The following is a 20,102-nucleotide window of genomic DNA, read 5'->3' on the forward strand; positions in this document are numbered from 1 at the left end:
ATGTTTCCCATGCACTGTCGATATTCTTCCCATCCAGCAACCGATACCATTCCTCTGAACTCAGATACTCCTCAGTTGGTCATAATTTCCTGCTTTCTGGTTCAGCATGTAACTTTTCTGAATGGAACATTCGTAAACTTAGTCACTTCCTAAATGAGTACAGCATGATCTCTGTCACCAAGTGGAAGCAAAATAGTTACTTCTATAATCGAAACGTCCTCTGACACTACAATCAAATCTAACACTGTCACATGCTGCTCGAAGAAGCTGCTCAATAAATTCATTTTCTTACTTCTCATGATTCTTACTTCTACTGCTACCCAATCAATATTTGGATAATTAAAGTCTCCTATTATGATTACTCTTTTTGCACTCATCTTTTCGATTTGGTGATGCATTTCTTTATCACTAGCAACCGATCCACCTGGTCTGTAACAACACTCCACTATGTAGTTGATCTTGTTAGATTCCACCTCACACCAGATGGTTTCAAACTCACTGCCACATGAAATACTGTTAATACTAGTACTACAGTCATAGTTCTCAACTCTAACTGGATTCAAGTCATCTGATATCATTAAAAGGATGCTCCCCACATCTCCTATCCTCTCCATCCTTCTTAAAAATACTGTACCCTTTACACCCAATACCAGTTAGTATGTCTGATTCTAATAGCTAGGTCTTACTAATGTCTAACCTGAGGTCCCAATGTTGTGTCCTGAATAGTCAGAAATTGAAAAATAAAAATTTAATTTATTGAGAAACCACTACCTTTAATTGTAGGCAGACAAATGTTGTGTTTTGTCATGGAAATTGAAATGTACATTATAATTTAAAGCAAAACTGAAGAAATGTTTAGTTTAAGAAATGAGAGACTTAACCAGTTTGGTACAGAGTCAAATAAAGGAATATATTTAAGGTTATTATTTAATCAGAGTATCCCATTCTATGTATTGTGTCAAAGCAAGTTGAGTGTAAGCTATAGTCCAAAGGTCACACTTCAGCTGTCCAGTACAATGTATGGCCTAAGGGAAGGAGAATTTATTAGGAAAGCAAAGCTAGAACGCCACACGCAAGTGAATGAATGCCGCACGGTAAACGATGTAGCTAAGCGCGAGAATCTCTGAGAAAGAGAGGGAAAATATAAGGGTCAAGCTCCCCCCCACACACACACACGAAGCTCTTTTTTTGGTTCCTGGTTCCTGCGCTCTTGGACGTTGGCTCTCCGTCTCCGCCAACGGGATGATTCCGGTTCAGCTGTAGAAGTCATGAAAGGCTTATCAAGGTTCACAAGGCAAGGCTAGCTATCTCTTCATAACAGATTAGCTAAGCTGTATTGTGTGACCGACGATACAGATGTGTTCCTGCGGTTCCAGAGAGAGACCAGAGCGGCACACCGCCTTATCATCCCGGAGAACCTGATCGTGCTGCTATCGTATGTGACCCAAAGAACGGTAACCCACAACGGTGCTTTGATGTCCAGACAATTCTGAAGACAGAACAGAAAATCATTCCATGGGATGGTAACGTAGAATGTTACAGTATCTGATTTCCAATTAAAGATATGAGAGACTTTATAGATTAATTTGTGAATGGACAAGTTGTAGAGAACTTTAGTGATTATCCCATTTGGCAGTAACCTGTCTCTGTTTTGAAGAAGGTCTCCCTAGAAGGGATCTGTGTATGAAATAACTTAGATGTGTTGTAAGATATGATTAGTGACCCTAGTGTGATTAATGATAAGATAATTTAAGCTGAAAATTTGTAAGTTTATAGAAGCTCTATGATCCAAGTTATGATTTATGTATTATAGTGTTTTGTAATGATATCAGAATTGCTAGGAAGGTGATTAAGTTAATCATGTACCTTATATTCTTCATGTATATCTCTTAAGCTTTAATAAAATATGTTTTATATCATTTGCTTGAATCTAACTGATTTTATGAATTCAAATAGCCACTCATAAAATTACTATTGAACCTATTGGGAGGGACATATGAATATGGTTTGATCTTTCAAGCCACAACTGCATGTAAAACTAAAGGAAGTGAGAATAGTTAGATTAGTGTTTGAAATTTTATTACTGTGTATTACTCTGCTATAGCCACCTTGGATAAGAATCTTATCTATCCTCTGTATTGGCTGGCACAGCAAAAAATAAATTCGTCAATATTTAACAGGCGGACTGTCTCAGAGGACAAAACTTTAGGGCCTTGTCCCATACATAGACAAAGCCCTAATTAATGAAAGGATTACACGTGACAAAATTTGGGAACGGCCTGAACCATAGTTTGTTTAAGAAGGAGAGTGAAAGCTGATTTATTTAACTTATTGAAAAACCATTATAGAAGCCGGAAAGGAAATAGCTGTATAGGAGGGTGTAGAGAAAAGTGGTAAAGGCAATAATAACGATAGAAATATATAAAGATGAAGATTGAACAATAAAAATTGGCACAAATGACAGGACTTGATTGAGTAAGGTTTTAGGTAAGAAGGATAGATTAAGTAAACAACTATATTAAGTCATATAGAATCATCGATATAACCATAGACGATGATACAACACAACATATGTTGTGTTGTATCATCGTCGTTAGGGTTCGTTGACCAAGGCAACGAACTCTATCCCTTTGTTTCTGATACTCCTAGCATTTGTGTACAGACATAATAATCTACCTGCATGTTCTTTTGTATGTCTGCAGTCTGCATGACACAGCTGGACAATTTGCAGATCTCTGTTCTTCTCTAGTGCCTTATACATGTGGACATCTTTGCACACATTTGATGTGTCCGATCTGGACGAACACTAAGTCGAAAACGTATTTTGCGAAAGTTCGATTTGGGTGTTCTTGGTCATTGGTCTGATTGTCTACAGATGATTTTCCCATATTAGAGTTTGGTGCAGCCATATTTGTTCATTGAGATAGTTTGCGAGGGCACAGAAGCAGATTCAAGGAATATCTTCCTAAATTTAAATTTGCTTTAGTGGAGAAAGGTGGCTTTTTTTTCCACCAGATCCTGTGATAGGTATTGAGAGTATGGTCTCTCAAACCTGAGCAGCCATAATGGCAGAAACGGATATAGTCTTGGTGTTCTGATATTGACATTGATTGTCCTGCTTGTTTGGCTATATTATGAGCATTTGCAGCTGTAGGGTACTTGCTGAATCCTAGGTAAATCTATAGGTTGCTGTTGTTCTTTAGGAGGGCAGATAAGGGATGCTAACCTTTTATGCGGTTTGGAAGTAGTCACAAGATATTTAGTCTGGCTTAGAATTTAAATGTGTAAATTTGAGAATGGCATTTCTGGGATTCAGGAAACTGATCAGTCTGAAACTAAATGTAGTCATTCACTCATTTTTCATGGCTGTTTTAGCAAAAATCTGTATTTGATAAATATACTCGTAGATCTCTTCTGAAGAGCTGTTGTATATTTCATAAATAAAAATCTGTTTAAAATCACATACTATATTATACTATACTCTTAGTTCTTTGGCTTATCCTAAATCTTTATTGGAATCCCAAAGACAGAACTCAGATTTTTCAAAGCAAAATTTTCAAAACACAGCTCTAAACTTGCTTCTCTGAAGCTCACAATATGGCTATGCTACTTGGATGATATGTTCTCCATTTGGCCACATGGTAGGGATACACATTGGAAACACATCAACAGACAACATCTGAGGATCTGATTCATTGTTAAAAAAAGAAAATAATGGTGGTTTGTCGTTTGATGACAGTTTGTTAACCTGCTAACCAATTAATCCTTATTCTATTTTGTCTACAGAAATCTTTCCTTCACTGGAAAGTATACATCACCACCACTCTGATCAATATGGTACTTTGCAAAACTTAGCTAATTGATCTAAAACTACTTGCTCAAACCACACTAGTCTATCCACAGAAATCAATCAGATCCACAACACTTTTTAGCCAGTGGCTTTACCTCTTTGCAAAATCATCAGCATACCCTACTCATCCCTAACCCCCTTTCAAAATATAAAAAATAAAGGCAGAACACACGAAATTCATTGTTGCACCTCAGAAAATATCTCATGAGTTTTTAAAAAGATATGCCTTGAAACCATATGAAAAATTTGTTAGTCTTATCTACTTACCAAAAGATCCTCTCCATCATCTAGACCAGTGTTTCTGAATGGGGATGATATCGTCCCCAAGGTGGCATTTTTTTTTTTTTTTTTAATTTTTTTGGGTGCAGGATAATTAGTTTTTGGTGCAAAAAAATCATGCCAGCCAACAATGTGATGCTGCCTTACAAAAGATAATGGACATATATGCAAATGAGAAAATATACACTTAATTCTCATTATTACTTAAAGATATACTGTTCCTTTATCATCCCATAAGAACGAGAAAATCGCTAGCTTTGCATAGCCCCCCCCCCCCCCCTTCAACATAACAATTTCCTCTTTCCTATTGGACCTCTTTTCACTATGTATCCCAATTGATGCTCGGTGAAAAAAATAAAGCCCAGTAAACTTTTACGAAAATATAATATTGGTATAGGAAATTATGTAAGATAATTAGAAAAGGTATAGGGGCAATTATCAAAAAAAAAAACTGACTTTAAAAAAATAGTCCTGGGAGGGGGGGGGGGGATTACTAAAGAAAGGTTGTGTGAGGAACACTGATCTAGACCATCTCTTGCTTTTTCTAGATGAATAGTGGCTGTTCTTCCTATCTTGAACAGGCAGGAAGAACCATCAATATCCTAGGCAGACCATGCCATAGATATAAATCACTCGGACCATTGGGGGAGGGGGGTGGAGGCTCTATTTTATCCAGCAACAGATATAAATCAGAAATATGATTGCTGCCACAACAATTGTTCACTAAATCTAAATGAATTTGACTGCCTTGCTTTTGAGCCATTAGTTTTACACATTCTAAGATTTCCCATCACCACACTCCTGGAAGGCACCAAGGATATGATCGCCTTTCATACTCTGTGTTTGCCTGCATAATAATTTGCCTGTGTGCACATGCTTGCTTGGATTTCTTTGTCTTTGTGCTAATAAAGATGCTTTGGTGACCATGATGAAATATTAGTCATTTATTAGCTAAATAAATTTAATTAATAATTATCTCTAGTTGCATATTTGCTCCATTAAACTTCAACATATGTTCTAAAGCAGTGAATCATAGCTGTCAATCTATGTTTTGTGAATAAATTAGTTTTGAAGAGAAAAATGCAGAATTCCATTTTCTGCATCTTGTATAAATATATTTTTGGTTTGGGGAAATTATCTCACCGAATTGCTGAATGTATTAAGTCCAGTGGTGGGCCCATGCATTCATTATTCCCCCCCAACACACACACACACACCTAAGACTACCAACTGTATTTTTCTCTGTCCGAATATATGTTGGACAAATCTCTGTATGTGTGCGTGTGCACACATTTCATAAATTGATTTATCAGCATAAATCAGTGATGTATTTATTTTTGGTCACATTTTAAAATTATATAAAGCCTTACTTGAAATGCTTGTGATTTTTTGAGAAATGTTTTATACTTGTTGATTATGGAATTAATGTTTTAAGTTTAATTATTTCCAGTCACCAGAATGCCAGACCTTAAAATTAGTACATAAATTAAGAAGTAATTTTGAATTGCTGATGAAGGGAACAGAGCCAGAAATTTCAGGTGAGCCAGTGGTGGTGGTAACTATTAATAATTTTGACATTTGAGAGAAACATGCTTTCTGTATAAAGTAAGTTTATATCCCATATATTACAGTATATAGTTTCTTAATATTATACAGAAAACTTAATGTTTTCACTTGTGTCGTGAAGCTTTGAGGAGACTTTATCTTCATCAATTTCTTCATATGTACCATCAAAGTGTTCACAGGCTATTGTGACAGTACCACACAGTTAAGCCCATATTACCACCAATTCTCCCAACAACAATTTTCCCAAATTAATCTGTCAGTTTTCTGCTTGTCAGTCCCCCAATATTGTCATATGTAACATGTCAGCCTTCTAAGGCAATTTTCACTTAATCAATTCACTTAGATCTTGGTCTTCCTCTAGATCTTTTTCCTATGATTTTAGCATCAAACACCTGTTTTGCTCACCTTTCCTCTCCCATTCTGTTTAAGTGACATTACCACCTTAAATTACATTACCCGACTCATGCATGCTTGAATTCTAACAATATCAGATTACTCCCTAATATCTCATTTTTAATATGAATCTAACGAAACTTTATAATTTAATATTAAAAAAAAAAAATTAATAATCACTTTTGAAGAAACTATACAAGAAATCCATTATACATTTTCAACTTTCACAAGAAAGTTGAAAAATGTTATTATCACTTAGTGGTTTAGAACTCATCCTTAAATGATATTACATGCTTCTGAACATCATGTTGGAGGCTTAATGGATATACAGCACTCAGAAAGGATTAAAACAGAATTTAATACTTCCTATATTTTATCTCAGTCACTGAGACATCTTCAGGGATTACAAAAAACTAATGTAACATATATACAAATACCACACAATACTAAGCCTAACCACGTGGGTGACACTAAAGTCCTCTCTAGGTGGGGCACCCTCTAAGGGTGGTTGTAGGTGGCTTGGAATGTAAGGCAGGACCCTGTATTTATTAAGATTTGGTTGATTTTTGAGAGCTGCTGCTGATTCTAAGAATAGTCTCTCTTTTTTGAATTTGCTGTGGTGGAGCATGGTGGTTTTTTTCCATGCAATCCTGTGGGTTGTATCCAAGACATGGTCAGCCAGACCTGACTGTGGTTGCAGATGTATGACTTGTGTTCCTCCAGGCAGATGGTTGCTGATCTGTCTGTCTGTCCAAAGTACACCAGCTTACAGGAACAAGGTACTTTATAAACTCCAGGCACTGAGAGAGGAAGAAGCTGATCTTTTGTAGAATGGATGAGAATAGCAAGTTTGCGATGGGGCTTGAATGCTGTATGTAGATTGTACTTTTTGAAAATCTTGGCTGTTTTTTTCGGATGTAGGGTATGGTGATGGCATTTCTAAACTCTTTCTGAAGAGAAGATCGGGGAACGGGGGAGAGGAACTGATTATTTTTTTAATACTGTGATTGTTGTAGCCATTGGAGAGGAAAGTGTTGTGTATGTGGTCAAGCTCAGTTGTAAGGGCTGTTCCACTGGAACAAAAGATTGTGGGCTTTCTTGGTAAGAGTTTTAATGATGCCATATTGTTGAGCTGGGTGGTGGTGGGAGAGTTTGTGAATGTGTCTGCCTGTGTGCATGGGTTTTCTATATACAGTGAAGGACGGTGTACCATTAAGAAGGCATGTAACTAAGGTGTCTAGGAAGGGTAAACAATTGTTCTTTTCCTTTTCCATCATAAATTGGATTCTTGGATGTAGACTGTTGAGGTGACTGAGGAAGGAGTCTAATGTGTCTTGGCCATAAAGCCAAATAGAGAACACATCATCTACATATCTTAGCCAGATAGAAGGTTTGAGAGGGGCTGAATCTATGGCTCGTTTTTCAAAATCTTCCATATAAAAATAGGCGAGGGGGGGGGATCCATGGCGGTTCCCCCTATCTGCTTGTAGATTTTGTTCTTCAAAGAGAAATAACCAGAATTGATGGCAAAGGAAAAGAGATCTAAGATGTCAGAAGGAAAAACGTTTTCTAAGAGTGTTAAGGTATCAATTAAGGGAATATTGGTAAACAATGAGGAGATATCAAATCTTACCAATATGTCTGTGTTGTTTAAGGTTAAATTTTCTATGAAGGTTTTAAAATGGGTAGCGTTTTTTTATATAGGATATGGAAATTCCAGTGAGGTGGGTCAGAAAGTTGGCCAGCTGTTTTGACAGTTTGTAGCAAGGTGCATTAGTGTCATCTACTATAGGTCTTAGTGGGGAATTGGGTTTGTGGATTTTTGGTAAACCATATATTTAGGGTGGACAGGAACAGAAAGGTTTGAGTTTTTTCGTGATGTCTGGCTGCCAGGAAGATACTTTTTTAATATATATATACTTTTTTAACTTGTGTTTTTGTGGGGTCGTGTTCTACCGGGATGTAGGTAGAGCGATCACGGAGGATAATCTCCATTTTTCAATTGTATTCCGTGTCATTATCCTTATCCGCTTGGATACAACCCACAGGATCGCATGGAAAAAAAACTGCTATGCTCCACCACAGCAAATTCAAAAAAGAGAGACTATTCTTAGAATCAGCAGCAGCTCTCAAAAATCAACCAAATCTTAATAAATATGGTTGCATTGAGCTTCCTAAGATTTGGAAAACACTTATCACCAGAGGACACCCCACCTAAAGAGGACTTTAGTGTCACCCACGTCGTTGGACTTAGTATTGTGTGGTATTTGTATATATGTTACATTAGTTTTTTTTGTAATCCCTGAAGATGTCTCAGTGACTGAGATGAAATATAAGAAGTATTAAATTCTGATTTAATCCTTTCTGAGTGCTGTATACAATCCATTAAGCCTCCAACATGATGTCCTCACAGCACTTAAGCCTCTACACACACACATGCTTCTGAAATTTTTCAGATTTACAACAGTTACTTTAAGTTATTTAAAAAAAAATAAGCTGCTGAATTCTAGAAAAACCCATTTAAATTAAGCTCATTAATTATTGATTTTAGAAAAATATGATATATTTATCTTGATGTTTAAAGATAACCCTTTATGTGATTATTTTTTTATTTTTTTATGATGTGGTTTGGTGGGATGGAGGTGGGGGGTAGAGTTATAAAGTCATGAAATAATATGATATAATTAAGTAAACTTTCATATGTGCTGTGTTCATTTTGTGATTTTAAAAAAAAAAGACTACTTCCTATTGTACACTACTTCAAAATTATAATACTTAATGTTAGAATTATAATCTTCTTCTTCCTGTGGCTAAACAGTACAAATTGAGCCTTGCCTTCTGGGATACAACAGTTACTGTATTTACTCCAATATAACTCACTTGTTTTTCCTCAGAATTAAAGTTAAAAAATCATGGTGCGAGATATATGTATGAATTTTCAGATACTAAAGTTTTTCAGGAAAAAATTAAATTGATGTTTATAATTAAGTCCTCAATATTCATTATAATTTTAATTGCTCACATAGAGCCTCTGTAGCTCAGTCAGTATAGATGAAGCCGTTTGGTTGGAAAGACCTGGGTTTATTCCTGTCCAACATGTGAGGAACATTTATCTGGTTTCTTTCAACTAAAGGTGAGTTGGCCAGTCTCACACGGAGGTAGAGAGTTTTTTCACCCAGAAACTTGGGTGTTTCATCCCTCAGAACAGGCAAACCAACTCTGTGAACACATACGAATTTAGTCATAAAATCTCTTCTTCTTCCTGAGTATTTCTGCAATCGAGCAGGTTCTTCTCTTAGTAGCAAAACTTTCCTCCCACTCTCTCCTGAGCCTTCTCTTTCAAGGTTGTGTACCTATCTCCATTCAGCATGTCATCTAGCATTGTTTTCCTTACTCTTCCTCTGGGTCTTTTCTGTCTATTTTTCCTTTGATGGCATCTCTGATGATTCCATTCCCTCTCAGAATATGTCTGAACCAGTTTCCCTTCTTTTTATCCTCCTTAACAGACTTTCTTCTTCTTCTATTCTTTTTAAAACCTCGTCATTAGTTATTTTATCTGTCCATTTGATTTTTTCCATCCTTCTCCAAATCCACATCTCAAAGCTTTCCAAAATCTTAATTTCTTCTTTCTTCAATGTCCAAGTTTCAGCTGCATAGAGGGCAACACTCCATACATAACATTTTATTAGTCTTTTCTTTAGGTTTCTATCAATTTTACTTCTGAATAAATTCCATTTTCTATTAAAGGCATTTCTTCCCATCGCTATTCTTGCTTTTATGTCACTTTTACATCTTCCATCACTGCTAATCACACTTCCTAGATATTTAAATGTTTTTACTTTGATTCAGTTTTTCCCCATTTATTCTGATATCCGTATTTGTCTCTTTCCTTGCTATTTTCATTACCTTTGTTTTTCTTATGTTAATTTTCATTCCATAATTGATACAGAATTCCAGTAATCTGTTCAACAGATGTTATAGTTCTGTTTCAGTATTTGATAATAATACCTTTTCATCTGCGTATCTTATTGCAAATATCTGTCTACATCCAATCTTTATTTCTTCTTCCAAATTCTCCAGTGCTTCTTTTAACATTGCTTTGGAATACATATTAAACAAAATTGGTGACAGAGAACAGCCTTGTCTTACTCCTCGTCCAATGATACCTGGTTCTGTTGTACCATATATATCTTTTTCTCCATGGTAGTTTGTCCCATATATATATAGTGAAATAATTATTCTTCTGTCTTTCCAATCTATATCAATGTTTTCCATTACTTCCACCATCTTATCCCATTTTACAAAGTCAAAAGCTTTTTTAAAATCTACATAACAGATATTAACTTCTTTATTCACTTCCAGACTTCTTTCACTTACTATTCTTAACAGTCCAAACTGATCTTCTCTAAGAAATTCTTCCACCTTAGATGCAATTCTTCGTGTTAAGATACTCATAAGTATTTTTGACGTATGGGAAATGAGGCTTATTGTTCTAAAATCCTTGCAGTTCACTACATTACTTTTCATTGGTATAGGTATAAATATTAAGGTCATAAAATCTTTTGGTAATTCTCCTTTGTTATAAATTAAATTTATTATTTTGGTTATTTCTGCAGTTCCTTCTGAAGTTGTTTCAGGAAGTCTGCAGGTATTTCATCTATTCCTTCTGCCTTTCCACATTTTAGTTCTTTAATGGACATTTCTACTTCTGTCTTCAAAATCTCCCGGCTTAGATCATCTTCATTTACCTTCTTTATATCTTCTAATAGCAATTCATTTGGTCTATTTTCCATGTCATATAGATCTTCAATGTATTCCTTCCATCTCATTAGGATTTTATCTTCTTAAGTTATGATTTCTCCATTCTTACTTTCTATTCCTCTAGCTCGAATTCCATTTCTCTTGTGATTTATGCTTCTTGCTTTTTCATATAAAAGATCATACCTTCCCACTCTCTCATAATTTTCCATTTCTTCATATTTTTTTTTAAGCCCATCTTCTCTACCTCTTTCTGCTTCCCTTCTCAATTTGTCAGTCATGGTTCTACATTGTATTTTCCTTTCTGGGATGTCTTTATTTTTCCATTTTCTTCTTTCTTTCATTAGAGAAATCATCTCATTAGTTATCCCAGGTTTTTTTTTATTCTTTTGGCTCTTACATATCCAATTTCTTCTTCTGCAATCTTCTTTATTTTCTCTTTTTAACTTGTTCCCATTTCTTTTCTGGATCTTCAGTTTTTACAAAACTTATTTCCTCTAATTTTTTCTTTAATCTATTTCCAAATTCCTTGGTATTTTTTAATTTCTCTAAGTTCCATTTTTTCCTTTTTATAGCTTCTTTTATTTTCTTTAATTTCACATTTATTTCTATGAATAGTAAGTTGTGGTCAGAGTAAATATCAGCTCCAGGATACGTGCATGCATTTTTTACACTGTTCTTGTATCTTTGCTTTACTGTAATGTAATCAATTTGATACCTTTCCATATCTCTTGGTTTTTTCCATGTGTATAGTCTTCTCTTAGATTTTTTAAACCAAGTATTTGTGATTATTAGCTTATTTTCTTTACAGAATTCCACTAACCTTTCCCCCTCTCTCATTTCTATTACCAGTCCGTATCTTTCTACTACACTCCCATCCTCTTCTTCTCCCACAACTCCATTCCAGTCTCCCATTATGATCATGTAGTATTTTCTTTTTTCCTTCCTTAATTAGTTCTTGTAATTGTTCATACATTTCCTCATCTGAATGGTCAGTCACTTGTTAGCATATATACCTGCATTATAGTTATGTCCACATGTTCAGCCTTCAATTTTACCACCATAATCCTGTCATTCAGACATTTTATGCTAATGATGCTCTTTGCTGTTCTTTTATTGAAAACAAGTGCAATATCAATCAATTTTTCCTTTGTCCAATTCTTGTTTGAGATTTTCTAATTTTCCACATCTGTTGATTGTTCTCACATTCCATGTTGCAATTTTGATTCTCTGATGATCTTTAATTTTCAGTTTGTTTATAGCTTGTTTTAAGTCACTTTTAGAGGTTTTATCAGCAGGAACATCAGCCCCTGAAGTGTCCTTATTTCCCGTTATTGTATCCATTCCAATGTGCACCTTCTTTTTCTCTCTGTGCCAAGAGATGCCACCTTGGTTTGCCAGGCTGGTAGCTGCCCCCCTTGTAAGTTCTATTCATTGCTACTAAAATTTTCTAGGGATATTAGTGGAGTGGTTCCCATTGCCTTTTCCACAGCAGTGCTCCAGCAAGTACTAGTAGAGCTGCTGCCTTTTACCAGCTAGAGTAGACATTGGAAAATGGAGAGACACCCTCGGGCCTCGAGTACTCTAATACCCTCAGGGTCGAAGTAAGCAAGAGTCAGCCAAGTGAGGCCATATAGGAAAGAATATTGAAGGAACCTGACACAAGTAAGTGGAAGCAATGTCAGGCTCAGCTTGGGACCCCGAGTCATAAAATACATACATTTAATATCTCATTAAGTCAGCTCAACCCATCCTAACAGGTGGGGGAGAAGGGGGGAAACCCCATATGAATATATAAATAAATTGCTCACATGATTTATAAAATGAATGCATTTAAATTTTAATCATCAACATTATTTCATGATCAGCCAATCACCTCCCTCATACGATGTATTGGAATCTTTAGCTTCATTGCCTATTAATTAAATGAAAACAAACAGTTTCATTATTGCTTGCCCTTTTATCATTTCAGAATCATAAGATCACCACGATTTATAAGAACTGTAAATTGGTATGACTTACCAAGAATCTCCTATTCACAATTGCCACTTCCAGTCTTGAGAGCAGTTTCCTCGAGTGCATTGTCAGTCTACCCAAATAGTGTCATCTTCATTTCTATTCAGAGCATTAGAGATGCCAGTTTTTAAAAAACTCTTCACAATTATATCTGGCGAAATCATGTCCTAAGCTCTCAAAATCCAGTTGCGCAACAGTTCTAATGATGGTCTCTTAATCTTACCTGCCAGACTCAAGTCATAGCTGCCATCTGCTCCTTATAGAATTTTTGTACTTAGTCCTTGAATGGTTTGTCGACAGTACATCCAAGGGCTGGAGACAAGGTGTAAGACCACCAGGAAATGGCCACATCAGTCTCCACATCCGAAAGTTTTTTACTCTTTCTTCCATAATAACATTCACTGTCTATTTCTTAAAGCTTTAACCTTTTTTCGTGTGTGAGGTATATGCAAAACTTTTTAATTTCTTTTCCTTTTTTTTTTTTTTTTGTAAAGTAAAATCACAGGTGTGAGATATTCTATGGCGAGCAATATTCAAGTATATACAATACTTTGTTTGACTTAAACCCTATCTGTCCAAAACCTCATTTCTCTAGTTTAAACATTGCAGTGATGTTGCTATCTTGACATCTTATTATTGGTTTTCCTTTAATCTTTTACCGACACTCTTATTATTTATGGTCTTCTTAAGAATACTGTTATTTTTTATATGAAGAGCATGTCTTGCGCACTGCATATTCTTGAACTTGATTTTACTAGATGTTGTGGGTTCTTTATAGAATTAATATAGTCTCCCCACAGTTGAGAGAACTGTAGCTGGCACAGTGCCAAAAAGAGTCAATTCATGTTGAAAGGGAGAAAGGAATAAGACGATGTACAAATTCCTCACCAACACGTGAAATTGCATGCTTTATACATACGATTTTCCAACTGTTATACAAGCAAAATAGTTGCCACTTTTAAAAACTAGAATGTTCATAAAAGAAAAGCTAATTTTTCAATGTGTAATAATAAACACTCATCCCACGAAACACATTGATTACCCTATTACTGGAATGGATTCACCTTCTTCTGCCGTATGCAGAAATGTCAAGGATTCTCTCATCTGTGGTCAGACTGTATAACTCAAGGTTGTATCTGATCTTTGAGAGGCCATTATCATTCTCTGGACCTAATATTTTTCTAAGGAAGAATTATGATAGTAAAATGAAATGTCATCCTAAACATTGGAAAAACTATAGTAAATCTCAAAAAAAAAAAAAAGAAAAAGACAGTACTGAATAACTACAATGATACATGTTGTGGAGTAAATGGATTTATTAACAAAGAAATATATGTTTACACATGATATGACATTCACAACTATCGGTGGAATCTTGGTCGAATAAAGCATTATTGATGGTAGATGACATGCTCAAAATGGACAACTTGTCTTTCAAGAGACGTTTGAAGCACGTTTGAAGGTTCTCTGTCATCTTGGAGAACAAGGGTTGGGACATCTGCTTGACCCATCATGTAAATTTTATCCCTTAGTTCATCAAGGTTTGAAGGCAGATATGGTAGAATAGCCATTCCTTCAGAATTTGATGAACTAAGGGATAAAATTTACACAATGTGTCCAGCAGATGTCCCAACCCTTGTTCTCCAAGATGACAGGTTTTAAAACATGTGAAGGTTTTACCCCAAACCTTCACATGTGCTACGAAACCTCTCTTGAATGACAAGGTGCCCATTTTGAGCTTGTAATCTATCATCTGTAATGCTTTATTTGACCAAGATTCCACTGATAGTTGTAAATGTCATATCATGTGTAAACATGTATTTCTTTGTTAATAAACCCATTTACTCCACAAACCTTTTTTTTTTTGTGCATACGATATTATAAACATGAAAATACAAATGTTTTTATGAAAGTCATTTTTATGATTAAGCTGTTAATGACAGTTCTGCATTACTTAAACTTTTGTATCGCTTCTGGACCTGTCTCCCGCTGATGAGACCTTAATAGTCAAAACTGGTCTGGATAGTGGCTGTTCCCATAATGGGATGGAGGAGGAACTCATTGGAATTTTCCTTTGATCATACTTTTGTTTAATCATAATTTCTGATAAGCTGGTGTACATTTACTGATGTTCATCAATCTTCTGCACGAAGACATGTCTAAACTACACACAAAATCGACATCTTCAGAGCTAGAAAAATTTCGTTCATCATCATTATCAGTAGAGTAAGTTTCTTGAAAGGCTAAGGCTCCAACTTTTCTTCATCTCCCAAACTCTTCTTTTCTTACACCATAAATAAAGTGTATTTAACAGTTTTGAAGATTGAATTAGAAAATTAAGTTTTCTCAAATGCAACTTCTCTTATTCTTTGAAGAAGTTTAAATTCCTCAGAATTTAATATGTATGGATCCTTTCTTTATTTTAATTCAGTGGTGACCAGCACTCATTATATTAGATTTATGAAATAAAACTACTGTTTTGAGATTTAAAAAAAGAAAAAAAATTTAATAGCATTAATTTTTGATATTACTTATCTTCAATTCTGCTGAGATTGAGTTTATTCCAACTGCTTACTTTTTTGCTATTTGCTTTGGTTTTCTAATGAAACTAACACAAGCTTCTTTCTTTTTACTGGGTTTTAGCATGACCTTTTATCACATTGGGCCATCATTTTTACTTATGGTTTAAGCCAATACAAAACACCGTTTAGTCAGCTAAGTCATAAATTGCTCAACCACGATTATTTTCTTTTTATATATACATCTATGTAAATACCTAATAAAGGAGTGTAACATGGGGAAAGTATTGGATGTTGGTTAAGAAGTTCTGATAATTTCTTCACATATGAAGATCTCCCATTTATCTTTCAACTTTAAGCAGTCCTTTGGCTCATAATGGGGGTGGGGGAGGAACTCATTGGAATTTTCCTTTGATCATAATTTCTGATAAGCTGGTGTGCATTTACTGATGATCACCCATCTTCTGCATGAAGACATGTCTAAACTACACACCAAATCGATGTCTTCAGACCTAGAAAAATTTCCTACATCTTCATCATTAGAGTAAGAGCTACTTGAAACGCTAAAGCACCAACTTTCCTTCATCTCCCAAGCTCTGCTTTTTTTACCCCAAATATTACTGCTCTACTATTGCTGCTAATTGTCTTCTCAGAAATGAATTGTGTCTTAGATATACTTGGTAATATTTCCTTTCTGCTTGAGTAATAGGCTCTGAGCTAACAAAGATTACTGAGAAAGAGAGGAATGAACTGAAAAATCCCAAGCAACAGCCGAATAGTGCAGAAATTTGTTGTTTTGTTTTTCAACTTTCCAATTGATTAATAAATATTCAAAACATTTTATTCTGATATTGATTTTGTAAGATGACACTGTTTTTTAAAAATTAATTTACTCCAATTACCCAATATCATATAATTTCCAGATTTATAATGATTACAATTTAATTTCATTCTCAGAAAATTGAAAGTTATCTGGTACAGTTTCTTTGGATAAATAACAAATTCAAACTGTGTGTGTGTGTGTGTGTGTAATAGTTTGCAGGGGTTAGCCATCAAAGATGAAATACAATTCTAATTCTATTATGAAAAATTTGGAAATGAAATTTTGCTTTTGATGCTTGCATGTTTACATGTTTTGAGTGATAAACTATAATGAAAGTATTGCTACTTCAAAACTGCATAATATCTAAACTAGCAGAAAACATGCACATAACAGTCGTTCATTTCAATTTGTAATGAGTGAGTCAGGGAAACCAAGACATTTGAAGTACAAATAACTACAGATTACATTATGAAGAATATACATTACTTGGTAAGTTGAAGCTTAGCTTGTCAAGTGGCTGTTACTCTACTGATGATGAGGGAAATTTTTCTAGCTCTGAAGATTTTGCATGTAGTTTAGACATGTCAATATTTATGTATAGTTCTCTATAAATCAAGATCAATCTTAGCAAATCTTAGTGCAATCTGTGAACTAATCTTTGAACTAAGATTATGAATAAAAGAAAATTTAATTTGGAACATATGGGGACTGTACTTTTTTAAGATTTGGATTTTCATTAATTCATGAAATAATTGTTTGATAAAAATAATTCTCTTGAATCAAGTTCTGGAAGAAAATGTATTGACAACTAAGATAATTAGCAAAGAAATTGATAATGACATTGATTTTCCAAAGTGATACAATATTAAGTGAAAGGATCTCTTATTTTGCACTGGCATTAAAAATTATAATTATATGATAAAAGAAAGATTAAAAAATAAATATAACTTGTATGTATTTAGTCTAATATACCTAAGATTCCAGTTACTGAGTAAATGGCAAGTGCATTTCATGCTATAGTAACTGAACATAGATATTTATGTGAGGTTAATCTGGTTAAGTGTTCTCCTTAGTGTGAAGTAATGGTTCAAGATCAGAGATCTCTGTTGGCCTTGCTATTGTGTTTCCTAACATTATGATCTTTAACCAGATCCCACTCAATTGCAGAAATTATACAACACAGTTGCATGCCATTCGGCTTGCACTCAGGAATATCAAAGAGCACTCCTAACAAAAGTGTAATTTATGTACTTTCTCTGAATTCTTTACAGGCTATCTCCTCTCCAGTGTATAACCCACATCCAGTGCTTGGGGAAGTGTTTCAAACTTAGTACCAAATAAAGACCCTTTATTTTGATTTTCTCTTGTGTTGGATTTCTAGCCACATTGGAAATTACATTGCAGATACAACTGCCAGATCAGTTCCTACTTTTTCAACATACTGTCATACAGTACTATATACTGATTACAAACAGTTTATAAAATCAATGTGTTTATTGCCCAATGTCAATACTCCTGGCAGGAAACACTGCCAGGAGTATTGCCATTGAAATATCTATGGGAGTATTTATCAACTTTCAGTACTGGGAATATTGAAAAAATTTTCAACATCTATCTCTAATCCAGAGTATTTCAGTAATAAGGTGTGACACCTTTTGACTACTTGTATATGGAAATATGACTTCTGCATTACTTCAACTTTAGTATCACTTCTGGGTCTGGCTCCCAATAATGAAACCTCAATAAAGGTCAAAACTGATCTGAATAGTGTCTCTTCCCATAATCATCATCATCATACGTATCAAGGATTTAGGCCTAGCATGGCCTGTTCCGGCCTTAGAAGTCATCGTTTAAGAGGACGTCCTGGTTTTCTTTTTCCTAATAGCTTGTACTTTAAGGCTTGTTTTGGTAATCTTTCTGTTTTCATTCTTTGAACGTGTTCCATCCATTTATGTTTATATTTTTTAATTTTTTCTATTACTGGTTCTTGGTTTAATTCTTTCATAATATCTTCGTTTCTTTTGTGATCAAATAGGGTATACTTTGCAGTTTTTCTCATAAACTTCATTTCTGCTGTTGTTAATCTTTGTTTGTCTTTTTGTTTTATTGTCCAGATTTCGCTTCCATACATTAAGACCAGTAAGGCTAACTAATGTATTGTATACTTTTAGCCTGGTTTGTTTTTGAACTAGGTTTAGTTTAAATATAGAGTTAATTACACCTGTTATTTTTAAATATTTTGCAATTTTTACATTTATATGTTTTTCATTTTCATATGTGATCATACATCCTAGGTAGTTAAATGAATTCACCTGTTCTAAGATCCTGTTATCTATTACTATTTTAGTTCTTGCTGGATCTTGTCCTTTAAAGGCCATAGTTTTTGATTTTTCTGTTGATATTATCATACCATAATCTTTGGATATCTCATTTAGATTTAAAATAGCTTTCTGTAAGTTATCTTCAGAATTTGTAATTATTATTTGGTCGTCGGCAAAGAGGAGAGTGTTTAAGTGAACTGTAGGTTAAAATTTAATTCCTTGGTGTAAATTTTTACTCCATTTCATTATTATTTCATTTAAGTAGATATTAAAAAGAGTTGCTGAGAGGGGGACATCCCTGTCGGACCCCTTGGTTTATCTCTCTTGTATATGATAGCTCGTGATTTAATCTTATTTGTATTTGATTATTTTCATATATACTTGTGATAGTTTTTAGGATATTATTTGGTATTTGTCTTTCTTTTAATATGTTAAATAATATGTTTCTTTTTAACTTTGTCAAACGCTTTTTCAAAGTCAATAAATGCAATATGTGTTTCCAAATTATATTATCTTCTTTTCTCTACTATTAATTTTAGGCAAAAGGCTGGGTCTATACATGATCGTCCTTTTCTAATATTTTGTACCTCTAGAATAAAGTTTTCGGAATATTTCATTAGTTTGTTATTTAAGATTCTGCTATATATTTTGTAACAGGAATTTAGTATACTGATACCTCTATAGTTTTTAGGGTCATCTCTATTACCTTTCTTAAAGATAGAAATCACAATTGCTTTTTTCCATTCTATTGGGGGGATACCAGTTGAGTAAATTTTATTTAAAAATAATAAGAGTCTTTTTTTTGAATCTTGTTCCTGCGTATATATATAGTTCTGAGCCTAGCTTATCTTCTCCAGGTGATTTTCTGTTTCTCGTTTCTTTCGGGCTGATTTCTAATTCTTCTTCAGTTATTTCCTTTTCATTAATTGTTTACCAGTTGTCTTTTTTAAAATATTTGTCTGTCCACAGTTCTGTGTAGTAATTTAGAAATTCTTCTAATTTTAATTCAGTGTTTAATTTTATGTTTTCTTTGGTATCTGCATTTAGGTGTTTCAAAATCTTATATACATTAGGTCTTATTTTATATAAATCATGTTCTAAATTAGAAACAAATTTATTCCATGATTCTCTATGTCTTTTTCTGACTTCTCTTTTAGCTATGGCTCTTATTCTTTTATATTCTATTTCATCTTCTAATCTTTTACTGCTTAACCATTTGTGATAGGCTTCTTTTTTCTTTTTAATTATTTCTTTGATTGTATCATCCCAGATCTTCAGTTTTTTCTTTTATTGAATTTTTTGGTCTTTCCTAAGTTTTCATTTGCTGCTGCATTTAGTATCATTTTTATATTAAGCCATTCTATTTCTATTTCTTGATTTTGTTTTATTTAATCTAGATATTGGTTAATTCTTTGTTCATATAGCCATTGTACATTTGTGTCATTCAATAGTCTAGTTTTATAAGCAAATGTTTTAATTTTTCTTTCTGTTCTTGTTACTTGTAGCCATTTAGGTGGTAATCTTAATTTTATTTTAACAAGGAAGTGGTCACTGCTTATTTCATATCCTCTGTGAAC

General features: G+C 34.1%; 1 protein-coding gene across 1 annotated transcript in view; it reads left to right on the forward strand.

Moving 5' to 3' along the window:
- Nucleotides 1-20,102, forward strand: part of nonC (serine/threonine-protein kinase Smg1) — a 1,124,353-nt gene that overhangs the window by 794,008 nt on the left and 310,243 nt on the right. Inside the window, exon 58 of the mRNA XM_090398044.1 lies at nt 5,580-5,667. Coding sequence (XP_090254170.1) covers nt 5,580-5,667 — 88 coding nt within the window. The remainder of the gene's footprint in view (nt 1-5,579; nt 5,668-20,102) is intronic.

This window comes from Typopeltis vanoorti, chromosome 9, assembly GCF_054136105.1.
Source record: "Typopeltis vanoorti isolate ZY-2024b chromosome 9, IOZ_Tvanoo_1.0, whole genome shotgun sequence".
NCBI classification, from domain to species: domain Eukaryota; kingdom Metazoa; phylum Arthropoda; class Arachnida; order Uropygi; family Thelyphonidae; genus Typopeltis; species Typopeltis vanoorti.